Here is a 21,749-nt window from a genome sequence, read left to right on the forward strand (position 1 = left end):
ATTTTTGTGATAGCCTAGGAGAACAGAAGTGAAAAATGTGCTGTTATCCTCATAGTCTCCTATGAAATAGAAGTCCTCATTGTACAGATGGGGACACTGAGGCACAGAGAAGTTAAATATTAGCAAATAAGTGGCAGAAGTAGGATTTGAACCCAGGCAGTCTGACTCTAGGGTCCATTATGCTACCCTGTGTCTCAGTTCATGTTGAGGTTAGAAACCCGACATGTTGTCAGTATATTGCTGGACTCTCACTTGTTAAATTAGTAAATATTTGCCATCAGAAAGCTGTGATTTAGCACCAAATGTGTAAAACTTATACATTAACACACAATCGTTAGAGAATTCATTGTATCCAAAATTATGAAATTTTGGGTCCTAATATGTAAGTTTCAAGTTTTTTCTTTGCAGCAGGCAATATATTTTTTGTTCCTTCCAGAAAATATGTTTTCTTAAAAGCAAACTGGATATGGCACCAAAGAACAATACATAAAGGAAAAATAGAAAAATCAGATTTAAAATTAAAATTTTAATTAAAAATTAAAAGCTTTTGCTCTGCAAGAGATACTCTTAAGAAAATGGAAAGGAAAACCACAGACTGTGAGCAGATATTTGCATATCACAAATCTGGCTAAGAAGTTGTATCCAGACTATATAAAGAACTCTCAAAACTCAATGATATGAAAACAAACAAGCTGTCTTAGTCAGCTCTGGCCGCTCTAACAAAACACAATAGACTGGTTGACTTACACAACAGATGTTTATTTCTCACAGTTCTGGAAATTCAAGCAGGGTGCCTGCATATTTGGTATCTGGTAAGGATCTGCTTTTTGGCTCATTCTTCTCACTCTGTGCTCTTTCTTCCTATTTTTATAGGGCCACTAATCTCATGATGAGGGTCCCAGCCTCGTGACATAATTTAAGCCTAATTACCTCCTAAAAGCCCACTTCCAAAACTATCATAGTGGAGCTTCAATATATGAATTTTGGAGGGATAGACATTCAGTTTAAAACATAAACCAATTAAAAAATGAGTCAAAGATATGAATAGACACTTCACCAGTGAAGATGTAGAGATAAATAAGGAGAGGAAAAGATGCTCAACATCATCAGTCTTTAGGAAAACACAAATCAAAATTACAATGTAATCCCACTATTCCCCTATAAGAATGATGAAAATTAAACAAACAACAAAAAACTGATCATATCAAATGCTGTTAAGGATGCAGAGCAACTAGGATTCCCATACATTGTTGATGGGAATGCAAGCTGGTACAGGCACTTTGGAAAGTAGTTTGGCAGTTTCTTAAAAAATCTACGCTTATGTATGACCCAGCAATTTAGAATAAACTTCTAATTATTTACCTGAAAGAAATGAAAACTTATATTCACACAAAAACCTGTGTAGTAGCTGTATTCATAATCACCAAAATGTAGAAACAACCCAGATGTCCTTTAAGAGGAAAGGATAAACAAAATGTGCTCCATCCATACAATGGAACACTACTCAGCAACAAGAAGAATGCATTCTTGATATATGCAGCAACATGGATGCACCTCAAATGCACTTTGCTATAAAGGTTACATGCTGAATAATTCATGTTTATGACATTCTGGGGGACAATAGCAAAACTGTAGAGACAGAGGACAGATCAGTGTTTTCCAGGGATTAGGATTGTTGGGGAGAGGTTAACCCCAAAGTGACAGCACAAGGAGATTTTTGTGGTGGTGAAACTGTTCTGTATCATGGTTTTGGTAGTGGAGTCAAGGCTCTCTGCTTTTGCCAAAACCCGTAGAACTGTACAACACAGAGTAAATTCTTTTGTACGTAAATTAAAATGTTGAGAGTGGTGATAAATAATGAAAATAAAACACATTGGCAAGGTTTTTTGTGCAAGAACCTTAGTGAAGTTCGTATCCTTTGACTTTGTTTTTCCATTTCTAGAAATTTATTCTTAGGAAAGCAGTCAATGACATTGTCCAGAGCCTTCTTTGCAGTATTATTTATCACGGAGAAATTGAAAACTTCTTAATTGTGCAATTATTGTGAGGTAGTCAATAAGTTACAACATATTTTCCTTTCACAGGCATTAAAATTATGTTTCTGAAAGTTCATTACAGAGAGAAATGATCATTCTGTACTGATACATTATCAGTTTACTCTATTGCCTGACCCAGTTTAACTTAAAACTATTGATTTTCAAATATTTAAAAACTTCTAGACAACCTGAAGTACTTTCTAGAGGTGAACCACATATTTAAGGTAGTCCAAATCCTTTTCTAAATAGCTAGATATATAGATAGATAAGTAGGTAGACAGATGAAATGAGTAATATTATTTCTGCCTTTGTAATCATTTTGGTTCCTCTTTTATTTTTCTATTTAAGATAAAATTGGGATGGAGGATAGACATAGTGTCTTTGACCCAAATCATTTTTCTATTTGGAATGTCTTTTATCCCCATTTTCACTGCTAATGAAAAGCCACATTATATATAAATGCAGCTTGGCAATTTCCACGGTATTATCTTGCATTAGTCTCTTTGATCTATCACCAGACCTGATAGTATAATCAAGGATAATAGCAGTGGCCCTCCTGCCACTAATACAAGGCATCTGAAGCCTAAAACAGCTTAACGTTTTTCCAGGGCCACATTTTGGTAGGTGGTAAAGGCAGGACTCAAATCCAGGTGTCACAACTCCTCTCAAATATTCTGTCTATTATAGTGCCTTGTTTATTTTCTCCAAGATTTTCCCTTTTGAAGAAGCATGTCCTGCATTACAAAGGTCATTTACTCCGATATTGTTATTCTGGATTCATCTTTTGAAAATTTTACAGAGTCTCTCTATAAAATTCTCATGAGAAACAGGGTTTTCACACTAAGCAGATGTCTTCAGATCATATTTTGAGATCTCTCAGTGTGCTTTTCTTTCAGTGTGCACTTCTGTGCCTTTTTGGACAGGAGCCCCACCCCCTGATTCCTGAGCTGTCCACTGTGTCCAAAAGAGCTGGGATTATTGTACCTCAGATGCAAACAGGCAGAACAAGTCAGTGCCTAAAAATGGAATCTTGAAGCTCATTTCAGAGACAATAATCCTGAAAGCCAGGCTTTCATATGCAAGAGCCAGGCATATGGGAGAAAAGTGTTTTGAAAACTCCAAATAGCTCCCTCCAGATATCAAGACCAGAGGCCAAAGGACTCAGAATACAGGTTAGCATAAGCTAGAATCCTATGTTGGCAGCTTTCCTGGGTCAGAAAGGAGAGGCCTAGGGAGAGTGTCAAGAAGAGGTATATGTATGCTGGCCCCGGCCCCCTCTCATTCTGCAGATGAAATATTGGCCTCAGGAAATGAAAATTATGGGCATTCCAGATAGGTTAAAGGGAAAGCCAAATCAGAGGGGCCAGTGCCTCATTCTCCTGTTTGAGACTTTGGGAAGAGATTCTGCACTCAGGATTCCCTGTACCTCAACATACAGGGATGGGGCTGGAATAGTGAGACACTGATGTGCTGCGTTTAGACAGACTGGGCCTGAGCTAGCTGCTAACCACCCTCCAACCTGGTCTTCTGGGCCTATTTATGACATGAGGTCAATCCCAAAATCCCGGTGTGGGATGTGGAAATGTTGACTGCCCCAGGAAACTGGAACTAGCTTGGAGTCAGGTGTAGGTGAGCGTAAAGTATGTGGACTAGAAAATCAGAAGCTGTGACAGGGACCCTGGAATGTAGCAGTGGGTGCAGGCTTCAAAGACTGGGTAGTGATACACAAAGGCCGAATCAATGGAAATGGCTCTGTAGGGAACCAGCAAAATTCAAAAGGGTGTGTAACAGTGATACACACGTGTTTCTCCTACACTTGGCTGCCACCCAAAGAGAATGGAAGAAAGGAGAAAATGGAGAAACATTGAAAAACTGAGATTGAGTTAACTTTGAAAAGATTTAGTTATATCGTCAGGTACTAAGTTTCTTTAAATGGATATATTCACATTTCCGTCTTCCTTCCCCAACACCCAGCTGCCCCGAATTACCAAACAGAAATTGGGGCTTGTGAGCAAATTACTGCTGTCTTTAGAAAAATTAAATCGTTATTTTCCAGGGTCACATTTTGGTAGGCGTCAAAAACAGAGCTATATAAACAGTTATTTTTTTCCATACCTAAGTCATAATGAGTAAATTTCAATCCTTTTACATGCACATAAAATAGTGGTTGCTTCCCCCTGAAATGTGACATCTCAGCACTGAGACATTTGTTAGATTTTACATAGGTTTTATTGAGTAACTGTAATTTGCTCCTAAATCCTGTAGAGTTTCTGCTCTTTTGCATCTTTTCTCACCCTAAAACTTAGTACAGTATTCATGAGCTAAAGGTGTTGTAATACTGCACACTTCACTGACTCTCCCCCAGATCTGGCCTTGTATAGCCAGGTACATACATTATCCTGACAGGGAGTAGAAGATAGGAGTGTCCATAGGGCATCATGTTTAAGAAATGGGATCTGGAGCCAGGATGCCCAGGTCCAAATCCAAGGTCCACGATTTTGCTTCTGTTTGTCCTTGGGCAGGTTATTTAACTTATCCAAGACTCAATTTTCTCATCTATAGAATGAGCATAATGCTATTTCTTACCTCATAGTACTCTTGTGCCATTTAAATGAGTTGATGTATGCAATCCCCTTAGAGTAATAACTGACATCTACTACACACAGTATATGCATTTACTATTATTAATGCTTTGAGGATTAAATGAGTTGATAAATACAGGTAAAATATAACACTGCTCTGGGTACATTTTAAGCGATCAAAGTGTTAGCTGCTGTTGTTGATTGTATGCTGAGGAACCTGGTAGAGCGGCTCATTTAGACAGGCTTCTGAGCAAGTGGCTCACCACCATGTAGGTGCGATGTCAGCGAACTCCTGGCCTTTGTAAACTTGTTTATCTTGGAAGTATTGTCTTCTTATTTTTAGCTGTTATTCTTTCTTTCCTAAAGTATTTTCTTTTTAGCATTTCTTTTGTGTTTTCCCCCGTGTTCATTTTAGCCTTTGCTCTTATGTTCTCTTTTTTTTCTTTTATCAGGTATTAGAGTTTTATTGTATTTCACTTCGTGAGCATCCTTATATCATTACTATATTTTTTGCTTGTGTTTGTGTCATTTATCTAATATACATTGTACTGTTTTTGCTGAATGTCCCTGCTTTCCTCTTCCTATTTGGTCTTGTGTTCTATCTTATTATTCCATCTCTCCATTCTGAACTCTGTTTATCTTTTCTACTTTTGAAAAGTTTCGCCCTATTCTGCCCCATCCCATGATGCAATTCCCAGATAATCAAGATTCTCTCTCCTTTGGGCGTACTCTTTCCAATACTAAATTGACTGAAGAGCTGGCAATGAATTGTGTAGAAACCCTTCTTTATGGTTTGGCATCAGCTGAAAGTAATGTAATGAGAAGGACATATGTGAGACATGAACCAGGAAACAATACAGTGTAACAGATAAGAATATAGCTTGAAATGTCTTACAGATCTATTTTCCAGTTCCAGTTCAGACACTTACTAGCTATAGGATATTGAGCAACTTTTGTAACCTCTCTGTGCCTCAAGTGTAACAATAGTGCCTAACTAATGATGTTAATATGAATATTCAGTAAACCACTACATGTAATGTAGTTACTGCAGAGTATAGCCCACTCTATGCTGTCCCAAATATCAGAGGCTGTTGTTATTTTATTGCAGTTGTTGTTGTTCTGTCATTATTAATATGATAATTTTTAGCATCAGGTTTCTTTATTTGTCTTCCTATATGTGTAAAACAGATAGACAAGTAAGCTTCAAATTGTGAAATTAGCAGGCAGAAACATCAGTTGCATTGTGGGCGTGCATTTTTGCACATAGCTTTTGTTTAGCCCTTAGCTTTTGTTTCAGATTTTATTGGTTTGAAATATAAACATTTCTTTAGCTGATTAGGGTCTCAGTCCAGAAGTGGCCAGGGACTACTTGCCTTTAAGAAGATAACATTCGGGGCCAGCCCGGTGGCTCAGTGGTTAAATGTGCATGTTCTGCTTCAACGGCCTGGGATTCCAGGGTTTGGATCCCGGGTATGGACATGGCACCGCTTGGCAAGGCATGCTGTGGTACGTGTCCCACATATAAAGTAGAGGAAGATGGGCACAGGTGTTGGCTCAGGCCCAGTCTTCCTCAGCAAAAGGAGGAGGATTAACGGCAGATGTTAGCTCAGGGCTAATCTTCCTCAAAAAAAAAAAAAAAAGAGAAGAAGAAGAAGATAACATTTAAATTTAAAAAATGGAATTAAATGCATGTGAATTTGCTATGTACTGTCAGTTGACATCTTACTTAGCTGTTGGCAAGCATTTAATCAACGTTTATTGGCATTCTTTTCTGAGATTTAAATAGGACATAAAATTTTATGACATGTAGAGTATTTTCGATAACTGTTTCATTATTTTCCATAGATAGTATGATAGTATACATGGAGAAATATCAATAAAGTACCCAGAATGCATTATTTTTGGAAGAGTAAGGTAGTTTAAAGTTTGTGTAATGACAAAATGCGAGTCTACTTTTTCAGATCAGACTGTAGATTTGTGAATATCTGGATTTCTCTTTCGTTTGCTATTTTGTCTGTATCTTTTCTCTTTGTGAACACTTATCGTATAGGTCAGAAAACTAAGAATTATAGTTGTTTGTTCTGTTGTTATAAAAGATAGATGGTAGTTCATAATAGTAAATTTTAGTTCCTTGGAGGTCACAAAACAAAAAGTGCCACAGGATGTAGTATATACGACAGATATGGTTTAAACATTAGTTTGATATGGAAAGCCCAAGTCTGATAGCTATATTAGTGTTAAATTTTCTTGGTTGTTTGAGCAGTAGCCACAGAGAGTCTGCCATGAGCTATTTCTACTTTAAGTAGTATATACATTCAAACTGGAAAAAGAAACATTTTTAGGGACTCTTGAATATATTTATATGTTCAAGAATCTTTCTTTCAGCTAAGTATTTTTGCTTTTAGCAGGGAATTGGCAAGCATGAGAACTGTAGTGTGAACTATGGCCAAGACCTAGTCATCTGGCTTCTATGCCACAGTCTCTGGAATTACCAACAAACAAAACTGAGTGATGAATAGGACCCCAGAATTCCACTCCTAGGTATATACTGAAAATCATTGAAAATAGATACTCAAACAAGTACATGTATAAGCATGGTCATAGCAGCACTATTCACAATAGCCAAAAGGTGCCCATCAATGGATCAATGGATAAACAAGTTGTGATATATACATATGATGGAATATTATTCTGTCATAAAATAGAATAAAGTAGTGATATATCCTACAACATGGATGAGTCTCCAAAATATTATGCTAAGTCAAAGAAGCCAGACACTAAAGATCACAAATTGTATGATTTCATTGATATGAAGTATTTGGAATAAATAACTCCCTAGAGACACAAAATAAATTGGTAGCCAGGGTCTGAGGGGAGGGAGTAATAAGGAGGAACTCCTTAATAAGTGAGGAGTTTTCCTGTGGAGCAATGACGATATTTTGAAACTAGGTAGAGGAGGTAGTTGTGCAACATTGTGATTTACTAAATGCCACTGAAGTGTTTACTCTAAAAGGGTTTGTTTTATATAATGTGGATTTCACCAGATTAAATTATTAAAAAAATTACTGAGTGACAAGGTTGAAACAGCACCAATGCCGTATTCTCAGAATCACAACTGGTTGAAGTAAGTCTATTCCATGAGGAGAGAATGTGGGGTTTGTCATTATTGATCCCAGGGAGCCTGATGAGGACTGGAGTAATTTTCGAGTCTTCTTGAAAGATGAATTCAATTTCCCTCTTAAATATATTCTGTTTTATTATGACATTAGATTATCAGAGCTTGTGAAAATCAATTTTAATGGCTAAGTTTCTGTGCCATGGGCTGCTTTATTTTCCATGCTTGCCTGAGACTTCAGTTGGTCTCATTGATCCATCCAAGAAAATGAAAACAGGGAAAGTGTAAATGATCATCTTTTGAAATGGGTTCTCTCTATACAATGGGAAGATAATTATACCAATGTAGATGGGAAGATGAGGTTATTCAGGCTCAAGTGCTTTATTTTTGCCTCTTAAGTGGTTTAGATTAGCCAACCATATCAATAAAATGATCTGGATAATTATAAATAGTTTTTATATTTTACGTGAACCAGGCTGTGAAGCTGTTGGTAGTTATTTGTACACATATATAAATGGTAAAGCAAATGCTTTCCATGGCTATGACATAAATACTCAGATTTTTCAGATAAAGAAGGCCATTAAGCTTTTGTGGTCTATATCTTTGCAAGCATTTTTTAAGGTTTCTATGTATTGTCTTCCATATGTTAGACACCTTGTTATATATGTTGCATAAATGATTTCTAATCCTTAGAATATCCCTGAAAGATAAATGTGATTATTTCATTATTGCCGATGATTTAACTGAGGTTCAAAGAAGTTAAGTGATAAAAGGATAAATTGTACTAGGATTTGCCTTCAGACACTCTACTGTGTCAGGCTAGGAGACCTTGTGACTAGGATCCCATTGTGCAGTTTTCCTTTTGCAAGATTTCTTCCGAAAGAGCTCAGATGCAATTTGCAGAGCCTGCTTATGACTATTAGTTTGGCTTCCCTAAAGAAAAGTCTCATCTGTTTGCTCACATTTCTGAATTAGTGTGTATAGATAAGCTATCCAAATGTTGGCATATTGACACTTAACTGCACTGAGGAAATGGGTATATCAGTTTATATGAAAGCTTAAGTTTTAAAAAGAATTCAAGCACCCAAAGTGAATACCAAGCGTGCTAAAGGATGACTAGGGAGGATGTTAAATTCGGGGCATGGGAAACCTGAGCAACTGGGAATTTAAGGAAGGCAGAAATATAACAAAACTTGTGTGTCAGTCTGAGTCATTCAGAATTTAATGTCAAGTAACTCTTCCAACGCGGACTCTCTTCTTCTCATGTAGCTTCAGTGTTAACTGTCTTCCAAATTCCTTGTATTTTCCTACCACTATGCTTTTTTTTAAATTGAGGTTTAGAATGTTATATAAACTTCAGGTGTCGCCACTATACATTTGTTGACACTTCCACTGCCTGAAATACCCCCTCCCCCATTGCCACCAATTCTTAACCTTTCTCTTTCTCCTTGTTGAAAGCCTTCCACTGTATGCTAGTCCCCTAGAAATTCTTCTCTTTCCGGAACCACTACGTGTTTTCTGTTTGAAACACACATTTGCAACTTGGTATTTACTTTTGGACTAAGTTTTATTTTTGTATGTTTATAGCTCATCACTGTTATTGATCACAAGCTTTAGAGGGTAAATAATAGCATCTTCACCTTTTTTATCCCATCACAAGCCTTGGACATGGTATGGGCTTATCACATAGTTGTTGATTTTATAACTCTTGAAGGCAGGGTTTTCTAAAAATGTATTCATAAAAATATCATTTCTAGGAGAGATTGTCCTCAAAGAAGATGGTTATTGGTCAAATAAAGCTGGAAAACACTACATACCTTTTCCACCCTAGGAAATTTGCACTGTACATTGGCATTTTCAACACTCTGCGAAGTTCTTCCAATTTTACTGTTTTACCCCAGTAGTTCTCAGCTTTCCTCCGACTTTTTTTTTTAATGAGCCCTACTAATATCTTATTCCTCAAAATGTCCTTTGCAACACACTGCTTTAAAGTGTTTTGCATACAAATTATGCTAATATTATTCACAAATGTGGAAGTTGAATTTGATTAACTGTAGGTGGAGCATTTTGTTTGGCTTGCCTGCTTCTGTACTTTGGCAAGCATTATCCTTTAGCTGTATTGGTGTATGTGTGTGAGAGAGAGTGTGTGTATCTGTGTGCATGTGTGTGTGTGTGTGTACCATACAGTGTGGACTCACCTGAAAATAGATTGAGACTGAAAAGAGAATGATTAGAACTGGTCTTTCAGCATGATTAACTGCTGGAATCTCTGTTACTCCTCATAATGCTTGGAAAGTTTTATTTGTTCCTCAAGCGCAATGGGCCGGGACTCATTTACAAATATGAATGCAGATATTAGCAGTGCACTATCTTCTCCAGGCAGTCTTGCTCACTGTCAGCTTGTTTTATTTACTTCCTCAGAAAAGGAATATCCATTTCCTTGGAATTAGACACAGCACGGTTAATGGGAAAAGCAGAAATTTTGGAGTCAGAAAGTTTTAATTTGATTCTCAACTAAGGCCTGTGTGACCCTGAGAAAGTTTTCCTTCTGGAGCCACTGATTCCTCAGCTATAAAATGAGATGGGTCACACTTACCTCCAGAGCTTCTTATGAGGACAATGCCTGGCACGAAGGAGATGTGCCATAAATATTAGTCCCCTTTGCAGTTATTTTTTGTGTCAGACAGATTATGACAAGTGGATTCCACAGGCTTAAAGTCACACAAACAGAACTGCCTCTCTCCTCTAGTTGCTATTCCACATTTCATGCTGTTACTTCAAACTATAAATGATATTAACATTCTTCATATCTTCTGTTTTCATGAGGTGACTGAAAATGGTCAGAGTAGTAAGAGTTGAACTATTATCTATAAAAAGCAATATTTGAATTCTAAGGATAGTGAATAAATAAGCTAAAAGAGAGTTTTAAAAAAATCATTGTAATCATTTCAGATATGGAAAAGTACCTTAAAAATGATCCCTTTAGTCTTAACATCTGTTAATTGTAAAACACCATCCCCCATTATATATATGTATATATTTTTTATGTTTTGGTTTGAGTAATTCATCAGATCATTCAAAGGGGGAATAGTAAATGAAGTAGGGAAATTTTGGACTAGCTTTCAACTTTTGTCTCAAGATTATATACTTTTGGCCACAGGTCCATTTCCATTGTAGTTTGGGGTTACTCACCACTATGCACAAACAGAACAAAAGAATCATCGTGTGATAATCTTGCTTAAGGTTACATACCTAGAGGTGAAAGCACTCAATAGAAAATTAGAATGATAAAATTCTTTATAGGGTAGAATAGAATGCTCAACATAAATTGTGGTTTGCAGGCCAATAGACTACCTCTGGCCCTCATTTTGCAGAAGAACATATACTTGTTACATATGGTTGTCAATAGCACGTCAATCATGTCTATCTCCAGCCATCCATGGCTAAATTTTTCCCGGAAGAAGCCCACTTTGTCCCTGTGAAGGATGACAAATGGGAGTTTTGCTGTGGTATCTACCTTTCTAAACGCCAAATGATCTCCTGGCAGTTTTTCTTGACATAAATATCATGAACGGCTGAAGAAGCCATCATTTTTTGCACTCTATTGGTTTAGACACCAGGGGAAGTCTTCTAAGTTAAACTGAAGTAACAGAGGAAGTAATAACCTAAATGTTTCTTGGACTGGCCTTGATTGTGCATCAATTAGCATCTGTCCTGATCTGGTTGATTACAGGAGAAGATGTATCAGGGAGTCTCTGCTCAGCATCTCCTCCTCCTGAACAGATGGCTTGCGAAATTCCCTGCCGAATGGATTGTGTGCTGAGTGAGTGGACAGAGTGGTCGTCCTGCTCCCACTCTTGTTCAAATAAAAACTCAGATGGGAAACAGACCAGGTGGAGAACTATCCTGGCATTGGCTGGAGAAGGTAAGTAATAGTAAAAGTTTCAAGAATGGAGTGAATTGCCCAATTATTATTTTTTTCCGGTAAGTAATTGAGGAGTTCATATTGTGGAAGCAGCCATGCATAGGTGATATTTCTATTCCCTGAGTCCAAATTAATAGTTTTGTTTCCATGCATACCTTTTCTCTTTAATCCTCTAGGTCATCTATGCTGGGTTCCCATATTTACATGAATTGTTTTAACTCGTACCTATGTACAGGCCATGAGAATCAGATGGATGTTATTTTTTATTATACTTTTTTAGGGAAGAAGACAAAGTTTGGTTGACACACATCCAGCTTCAGATAGCTCATCCAGTTGGGATCATAATTGGAATAAGTTTGGTAAAAAGAGTTCCAAATTAGGAATCAAGAGACGTGGCTTCTTGACTGGTAACTGCCACTAACATCGACAAGCTACCTGATCCGTGTGCCCTGATTTCTTGTTCTATCCTGCTGGCATATTGTGAGAGGGAAAAAGATGAAGGCTGTGAAAATGACTTTGAAGAAGCTAAAATGTGCTATGGGAATGTAAAAGGGTGACATCAGAACAAATTAGAGGAGCAACTGTTCCTATCATTGATAGCAATGGTCTATGTCCCCAGACACAGGCGGCATTTCTTTCAGGACCTCTCTTGGCTTCGTCTGCCTATGGCTTTTTTAGAACAGCGGGGTGGTGTGGCCACTGGCTGTGAGGAACTCCTTTTTAAACAAGATTCTGTTCTGTGATCCTGAGAAATGGGGTCAGGGTCAAGATGAACGCAGCTTTTCATATTCTTAAAGTGCTGTTGCGTCCCCCTCTTGTCTTTTATATTTCTGGAAGGAGAAAAAAGCCAGTGATATTTAATGGGGAAAAAATAGCAAGAATAACAAGACCAAGGTCACAAATCTCCTTGAGCATTTGGCCCACTGAATAAAACATTATAGTGTGGAAGAGTAGGAAAAAATCAATACTTTAGATAAATACCTGTTTTTACGTGGATATAAAAATGTGAAAGAAAAGACAGTAATGAAATTTGATTGTCTGACTCACCCAATACCATAAGGATGCACATCTGTATGGTCTCCTTGCTAGTGGATAGCACCTTGTCCGATGTTATTTCAGAGTTTAAGGACTGGCTCTCTCCTGCCAAACTTTAAGAGATACCTCTGCATTTCTCTAATTGCAGTAAAATGCACTGTTTGATGGAGGACAGTTGTCTTAAAATGGTTCTCTGGGAAAAATAATGCTTTCTTAGGAAGGAGAGACCAAATATAGGTTAGGTAATTTGTGTGTATATGTGTGTTTGACCTAATATCACTTTAAGGTCATGGGCTATCGTGTCTGACTAAGTTATGTAAGCAGAGTAATATTCAAATGAAAGGAGATTTCCTTGGACTTTATCTCAGAGATACATGCCCCAAGAGGTGTGCAGTAGAATCAATCAATTTTTAGTCTAATTTATGTATACTGCTGCTCATTATTTAGGAGAGAGGAGTACAATATATTGTCTCAGGTTGTTACTCAGAACAGAAGAACCATGGCCTTAGAGTGGGAAAAAGGGTGCAGTGGCTCAGGCCTTTTGAATCTTGTGTCCAAAAGGCCATCTTTGTAGACCATTAAAACAGCAAAAACAACAAAAATAAGAATGGCAGTAGCAAAAACAGCAACATCATAATAACAACAGCAACAACAATGCCTTCTTTCTGATTTTGATTTTTTGCAGGTGGAAAGCCATGCCCCCCTAGTCAGGCCCTCCAAGAATATCGTTCATGCAATGACCATTCCTGTATGCAGCTCTACTGGGAGACATCACCTTGGAGCCCCTGTTCTGCAGACACATTGGTAACTGCCATTAATGAAACCATTGGCTGGAATGGAGAAGCTACCTGCGGTGTGGGCATTCAGACACGGAGGGTCTTCTGTGTCAAGAGTCATGTGGGACAAGTGATGACCAAAAGGTATTATCAATAATTTATAGAAAGTTCACATGATTATTGCATAGCCGAGTGCTTTTGGTCAAAAGCATTTAGCAAGCACTGAATATGACTCAGTTTGTGCTAGAGTAAAAGTTTTTTTGTTTTGTTTGACTCTTAAAGAATAAAAAATTTGCCTTAAATAGAGGTAAACATAACTCCAATATGGATCATTAGTAAAGTTATAATATGTGCATTAGTTAGTGGATAAAAGTAAATAATGCCTGCAAATATTGAATCAGTTTGAGTAATCAAACACACTTTCTAGAGCTGATCTTAGTATTTTGGGCTCTTTTTCGATCGTATACAGGCTAAGTCAACATGAAGGTAGATTCTACACTTTGACAGGATAGGGTTATGTTACACTCTTCTTTAGGTTCTAGTGATCTTTTCTAGAGTGAGCAATAAATCTGTACAGCCATTTTGAATAGACTATTTCATGCCTTCAAGTAAGTTACAATCTAATGCATGTTATACTCTGCACTTGGAGATATAAATTGAAAAAAAAAAAACAGTAGGAGAATTTGGACATGGGAACTGGATGTAGATATACAAAAGAGTCAAGAACAATTGCAAATTATGGAGGAAAAAGAGTAATTGACTAGAGAACTCAGCTGTGGGAATTTCATCTCTAGACCAAATGAGGAGACATAACTGTTCCTTGCGTCTGTGTAGGCAGGCTAGTGGAGAAGAAAATGTAAGGGATCTATGCAATGTATGGAGACTGGGTGACTATCTTATCCATAGAGATTTCCCAGTGGCCATCTTTAAACTAGTCCCCTTCTTGTGGTAAAAGACCCCACCCCAGTCACAGAGGTGGTGGGTCAGCAAGATGGGCTGGTGCAATCTTTTGTCTAGTGTCAAGACACTAGGAAACTTAGAGCTCTTCCCCAGGAATTTCAAGTTGGGAAAATGAAACACTCTTTTTTCTGTTCGTGATGCTCTAAGTATATGAATTGAGAGTTGCCACAGCTGTGGTCAGCTGTGGTGGAAAAAACAGGAGAAGAGAGTAAAACTGATGCTTAGAAAGAAGTAGAAACTGAAGCAGAACAAATCCTGGCAGCATCAAACGCTGGTCCCATCTCCCTTAGGTACACACCTGCCCTTCCTGGAAACACAGGCAAATACATCTATTCTTCTGCCTAGTTCAGTCCAATTTGTGTTGCTGTCATGGGCAACTCAAACATCTGATTACTTTCATCTTGGGGCACCATGAAGACAGGCTCTGGGCCTTATCCATACTGCCAAGGAAACCACTTTAGCTGTGTGTAAGGAACATCATGGAAGCTCGGTTAGGGGAAATGAACTGCTGAGGGCAGAAATAGTGCAGCCTGGCCAGATGTTACTGGTGTTGGAGCATGTGATGTGCCAATGGTTTTGCAAATGCAAGCGAAGATAACTATGACTTGAAGTAAAACACGGCTAGGAAGACCTCATCTTCCTCTCCACCTGAATGTGGCTTCCAGAGGGCTGGCGTTGGACGTTCTCCATCGATGAAACTCCAGACTTTAGGACAGTGTCTGGCATATCGTTAGTGTTTCGTAAATATTATTAGAATTCGTGGATGAACTAGACCTGTGTGCAGGAAAGTGACAGGGTTTGACAAGGTTTGGATATGAACTGCAGAAGATTGAATGAACCTGATGTTTTTTTATCTTTTGATAAAGAAAACATATTTTATCTACCCTGATGAATTTTGGCAAAGGGGACAGCCATGAGGAATAATGAATACATCATGCATATGACCTTCTGCTGTTACTAACTCATAAATGTTATTTCTGGTTTAGCTTCCAATTGTACTTTGCTTGTGGTATTTTTTGGAATATCAACTATGTCACTTGTGTTTTTCAACTTGCCTAGTATCCATAGCACCATGTGGACTGAATGAAATAATGGAAGTTATAGCCAAACACAGATGATAATGTTTGCATATCACCTGGTTCAGGTGATAATCCAACTCATAGAGTTACAGTAAAATCCTAAAAGGGCAATAAAGTTATTATGCAGACATGGAACTCCTTTTATCTTCAGAAGGATTGCAGCCTTGATAATGTTTATTTTTATGATGTAAATTTTCAACTGCTTAAAAATGATGCATGAAATACTAGCTTGAATATACAAATAAAAATAAATATGCCTTAGGTATAGTAGTAAACCCTACATAAAATGCAGCAAACTGTTATTCCTTGTAGTAATGAGAAAATTTAGCATGCCTGAAGTCTGATCTCCTATCCACAAAACTTTTCAGCAGTGATCCGCAACAGGAAAAATCCACTTGATATGAATGCAATTTGTTTGTGTCTTAGCAAAGGGGCATTAGAATTGAGACTGACACCTACTGAATAAGTTGTCATCACATTTTAAAGGGCTATTTGGACATGAAAAGTTGGATTATATGTACAAATAGCCCTCTATTTCCTCTTCTAAGCTCATAATTACTTTGAATGACAGTTTTTTAATAAAAGTCTGAGCACATCAGCTTACTCAGATGTTAACTTAATATTTTGTGACCAAAAAAATCCTAAGACTAAAAGTTTATAGTTTGAAGCATTATTCACAAATATGCATTTGTTTGAAAATTTACATGAGACTAAAATGTTACTGTTACAATGAATAACCTCCAGTTTTGCTCGGTTTACCACTGCAGAAAACAACTTGCGCAGATGTTTCCCCTAACACACACATATATAAAGACATCGTTAATTACTTTTTGCACTGTTAATGAGGTTGGAGACTTAACAACATAGTTTTCGTTCTTACTGTCTGTCTCCAAACAATCCTGCTAAATATGAGGAGCTTACTCTGCCTTTAGTAAAGTTAATTAAAATTCTTGAGGTTAATGAGATTAATTGAGCTAAGAAATTAATACCTAGTGTCCAGTGAGGCACATAGGGAGATAGTGAGATTATCAGCAGTGGAAAGTATCCTTTACTCTGCCCTTTCAAAAAATATGTATTTTTGTTCTTTGTCCTGTGAAAGCTACTGCAGTGGAAAAAGATCCCCTGCCACTTGTGAAATCCCTGGGGTGGGGATAGGGGGATAGAAATAAGAAAGAAGAAGAAAATATCTTAAAGGAAGAGGTGCCTTCAAAGTAGAGAGAAGGAAGTATGTTTCCATGGAACGGATGGGCTAACATAATGTGTTTTATCTCTAAACCCGCTGCACTGGGAGCCACAGAGTTCCTTGCAAGTTCTTGCTTCCCTGGGTTGGTATTTTGGTTGCATGTAATTGTATAGGTGAGAATGTTACCATTGTGCGAGTAATAGAACTGATCATATCAGAAAATGAGAACTAGCTAGGACACAACTGAAACAGAAGTGAGAGCTTATTGGGATATTCGGGGGTTTTGTTTGACTATTCAGTGCTTTTTTTTTTTCAGTTGCAGTGTACAAAAAATAATAAAAAAGATTAAAAACACACAACTCAAAGCCTTCCAAAAGTCCTGATAAGGCCCTTTCTGCCTTTAATGTGAAAACATCTGGTATTTTGTGCAATATAGTAATACGGAGCTCCATTTAAACATTTACTGTTTAAAAAGTTAGCAGGTTTGCCCTGGGTAGCTGAGTGAGACAGTGCATCAGTTCCTGGGTCACAGGGCTGTTCAAGGAGATGGAGCACTGTGTGTCTGCATCTCAATGATGGAGGCATAACTGAAGAAAGGCAGGTCTTTGTAACTTAATTTGATGCATTTCAGCATAGTGCTTATAAGGGACCCGAGGCTACAAGGTGACAAAAAGACAATTGTTAGAGAACATCCCAGTGCAAGTCCAGGAAAATACATTCGTTGAAATGAAGTACATTCACCCTTTTATCAAGAGCACTGCCAATCTAGGATCAGAGTGTTACAGGAAATGAGAAAGTATAAATTATGACATACTTTATATACTAACTAAAAAGTGTATCCCTATGTTTCCCTGGGTTTTAAGACTTCAATTTTGTTTTGGAAATGGCTGGATAAATTAGTCTAATATCCCCAGGGATTTATTTATCCTCAGGCTCCAATAGCATAGAATACTATTCAATCATTCACTTACGGTTACTAAATATTTACACTGAGCTAAAATATGGCACTTTTAAGATATGATGTAAGATGGAATTCCACCATCAAGTCTTTCGAAATTAGTGTATGTATCCTGCATGCATGTGTGTGCACATTTGCACCTACCCACCCACCCACCCGCACACACGCAACAAAACAGCAGCACAAAAGATGTCAAAAGCCTTTTTTTGATCAATGACAATACAACAATACAGAAAAAAAAAAATCTTACAGCTTTTAGAAATGGAGGGCACATAAGTTCCTAATGGTCAAAGAGAATATTTTTGAAGACTAAGAGGAAATTTATGAAAATTGGAAATGTGATAATCCTTGAGAGGGTAGACAACATGTAAATAGAAAGGAAGAGGAAGTTGAACCCCTGAGAAAAAGGTCAACTTCTTGGCATAAGAAATGAACAAAAAAGACAGTTTCACTGACAGGAAAATATTTGGCTCCTATGAGACCAGAAATCACATTCCAGGAGAACCCTCAGGTCATGGCCTCTATAAAAGCAACATAACCTGAATTTGACCTTTACCATTGAGGACGTGATATTGTTTCTCTCTCATGGACTTAAAGGAAGAACATAGAAAGAGAAAGGGGCCGTATTATGGAAACCTGACATTATGCCCAGTGAGTATTTATTGTGAGTGATGACAAAAAAGGGTAAATAAAGTACACAGTATCAGTTCCCTAAAAATGATTAATGCCTCTTCCTAACTGAAGGGAACAAGGTCTCTACAATACAAGCCACCCTCTTCAGAAAGCCTGAAGGCAATGCCACGCATATTTCTAAGCTATTTTGTGAATTCATGAGTGAGTGAGAATTGGCTGGGTCAGTGTAGGCCCCCCAGCTCTATTGAGGACATGGGAAGTTGATGTTACTCAAGCTGTACTTTCATTTCCAACCCTATACCAGGAGAAATTGGAGAGGAGTTAGAATAAACAGCAGCACAGTTAAGGACTTGGGAATGATTTTAGTGTGTTTTGCTATGTCTAGTGCAATGTGACATAAATTTTCCTTCCCAGAGTAGCTTGTTTAAATAACACCAAATCCTCATAAAGACACGCTTCTTTCTTTCTACTGTTATGTTCACTGAATTGATCTCTTTGATAGACAGTTCTTTGATAGTGTATTAAGGAAGTTAATAATAATACCGCTAATAATTAATGTATTGAGCAGTTCTTTTTCTGTGAATATATAAATTTTCCACTTTATTTTTATCAAAGTATTATATGCTCCATAGTAGAAGTAAAATAATACATAGTAGAAGTAAAATAAGGGACTGATGATGAAAAGCACCAGGTCCCCAACCATCTCCTACTCCAATTAGTATCCTACGTCTCCAAACAAACACGTTTTAACAGTTGATGTGATTTTTTTCTCTCTCTCTCTTTATTTTGACTGGGTAAGCCTTCACATGGTTCCCATATTATAACAATATACGAGGAGATGTATAGTATATAACAGTGAGAAGCCTTATGGCCACCCCTGTGCCCATCCACCGCTTCTCGGCCTCCTGTCCTGCCACTGGCAACCACTCGATTAGTTTCTTATCTACGTCCATTGTGTCTTTATGTTAATACAAGCAAACACAAGTGTATATTCTTACCCCTCCTCCCTTTCTGATATTTACTTCCTAACTGTGAATGATGTATGTTTCACATACCATTCATATATCTCTTCATTTATCAATTTAAAATGTCTATCCTTTGATTCCCTCTCATGAAAGCAATGAACCTTAGCCCACTTACGGTAACATCTCTCCCTACTCCCCCCATGTTGTTGGTGTTCTGTTGGTTTGTGACATTAGTACTTTTGATTCATGTTCTTAGAACTTTATTTCTGATTTCATTTATATTTAGATTGTCTTTCTGCCCACTTCTTTGTTGGATGAAGACATCTAAACGTCTACTCTGTCTCCTTCCCCTTCCATCTCTCATCTTTTGCCTACTGCATTTTCACCTTATGGTGGCAGGAGTGACATCATGTACGTTCCGTTCCACAGCTAAATTCTGTCTTCCATGTTTTGCTTATGTATTGTGTCTAAAGTTTAAAAACTAAGAAAATGTTTTCATTTTTGTAATTATGTAAATTGATGAGGTCTGTTGTCAGTTAGATTCTTCTCCCTTCTTAGATGATCTATTTTTCTTTCTCTTCTCCCTCAACCATTATTATCTCTTCTCTTACTTTTTCTTGGTGTTTGAAATTTGGACAGTCTCTGTGTTTGCACGTTGGTCATTTTGTGTACAATTGATGGATTTTCCTTTGAATTGTCATCCCTCGGTCAGCTCTGTGTTTTTTAATCCATTATTTCCTTGTTAACTTTATCTCCTCCATTGTCTGTTCTCTCCTACGGGAAGCTCTATTGTCTATTTGGACTTGCTAGACTGGTGTTTTTTCTATCATAATTTTTTTCAAGTGCTCTGTCCCCATGTGGCTTTGGGTCCATTACTTATTGTTTCAGTGTCTCAGTTTATCATCTGAAAATGAAGATTATAATGCCTCTCACTGTTATCTTTAGGAACAAATGAAGGACTGTAGCCAAAGCACTTAACTCAGCACTAACCATCTAGTGCCAGAGCTCATGCTGTTAAGCTTTATACACAATGCATTTCTGTGCTTTGTAAGAAACTTATCGGATACAATTTGAAATGCAAATACTATACGTTGTGAGTACTTTCCTGTTTTTCTTCTTAGCATATCGCTGTTTTAGAAGATAATACATGTAGTTTTTAGCTCTCTGTATTCATAAAAACAAGCAAGCAAGCAAGAAAACAAAAACCTGATTGCCGTTTTCTGAGACTTTAGTTCTTTCAAGTGATTTTGAATCCGTTGACTATTTATATTAGTTTCCTCCCAAGTTAGAGCATTAATGATCAGCAAAATAACACAGTTGAAGTATTTCTCTTGTTACTGCCAGTTAGTATATTCGTTATTTGCAATCTGTCATATTTTGCTTACTCCAACTCATCAATCAGCATGTTCTAAAGAGACACTTGCCAATTATTTGAATATTCTAAATTTCTGTTAATTTTCAAAAATGTATAGTATAGCTAACTGATCTTCAATGATTTTTGTTTCCCAACATATCCATATATTGCCTTGTATTTTCCACTTCCTTTTGTAGGATATCACTGATTTGGTATACTACCCTGAATAAAACACTTTTCAAAAAAATGTATCAGATATGTTCATTCTGAAAAAATCAAATATTTGAATTGATGCTGATGAGGAGACACTTTCTTAGCATTTGTCCCTCATTGATTTCAAGAATTGTTCTTTCCCCAGTCTAGTGAAAAGTATTTTGATCTCTGGGTCAAGAGAACTGAAGTCTGGTTCAGCTCTGCTTCTGGCTGTGAGCCCTTGGGCAAGTGGCTTCACCTCTCTGGGTCTTTCTTCCCTGTCTATAAAAGGAACAACAGGGCCACAATATTTTCTGTTCTGAAACCCTGTGGTTCTATGTTAAACCACTTACTTTGTCCAGGAGGCATTGATAGGTTCTCTTTACATTGACAGATGTCCAGATTCTACTCGGCCTGAAACAGTACGTCCTTGTCTCCTCCCATGCAAAAAAGACTGTATTGTGACTGCTTTCAGTGAGTGGACGCCCTGCCCGAGGTTGTGCCAACCAGGTAGGTGGATTCTGTTCTTTTAGTGCTTTCTTTCCTTCTTTCGGTTGTTACCCGATTGTTTTCCCCCCTGCTAAATAGGTGAGAGATTGTGGAATGTGAGTACCCTCCTTTTCCATTTTCCTGTCACTCTGGAAACAAGGTTTGTAACATTTGTAAATGCAGCCTTGGATTTCCAGATCCATCAAAACTTGGCAGGGAAAACATATTCAGTTATATGCCATAATTTCACTGGTATGCATTTCAGGAGTGCTCATCTTCTATTAACCGAGTTGTGGCATTTTGAACAACTATTCACATGTCATTCCTTATAAGCATAATCATCATCACAATTTCTTTGTGGTTGCTGTGTGCTGAGAGTCTGACTCCAGGTATCTTCCTTAGAATATAGTGCCTTAAACACTATGCTTGCATCACTGATAAATATAAGCCTGTGGGAGAATGAAGGA

The 21,749-nt window shown here is 37.5% G+C and overlaps 1 protein-coding gene across 3 annotated transcripts in view; it reads left to right on the forward strand.

Annotated features, from left to right (window-relative positions):
• The window catches only part of THSD7B (thrombospondin type 1 domain containing 7B), a 795,232-nt gene that overhangs the window by 418,847 nt on the left and 354,636 nt on the right, over positions 1-21,749 (forward strand). For all 3 annotated transcript variants that reach the window (XM_070579625.1, XM_070579626.1, XM_070579627.1), the window contains exons 8-10: positions 11,467-11,658; positions 13,379-13,613; positions 21,188-21,303. In XM_070579625.1, coding sequence (XP_070435726.1) covers positions 11,467-11,658; positions 13,379-13,613; positions 21,188-21,303 — 543 coding nt within the window. The remainder of the gene's footprint in view (positions 1-11,466; positions 11,659-13,378; positions 13,614-21,187; positions 21,304-21,749) is intronic.

The sequence above is a fragment of the Equus przewalskii genome, chromosome 17, assembly GCF_037783145.1.
Source record: "Equus przewalskii isolate Varuska chromosome 17, EquPr2, whole genome shotgun sequence".
Classification (NCBI taxonomy): domain Eukaryota; kingdom Metazoa; phylum Chordata; class Mammalia; order Perissodactyla; family Equidae; genus Equus; species Equus przewalskii.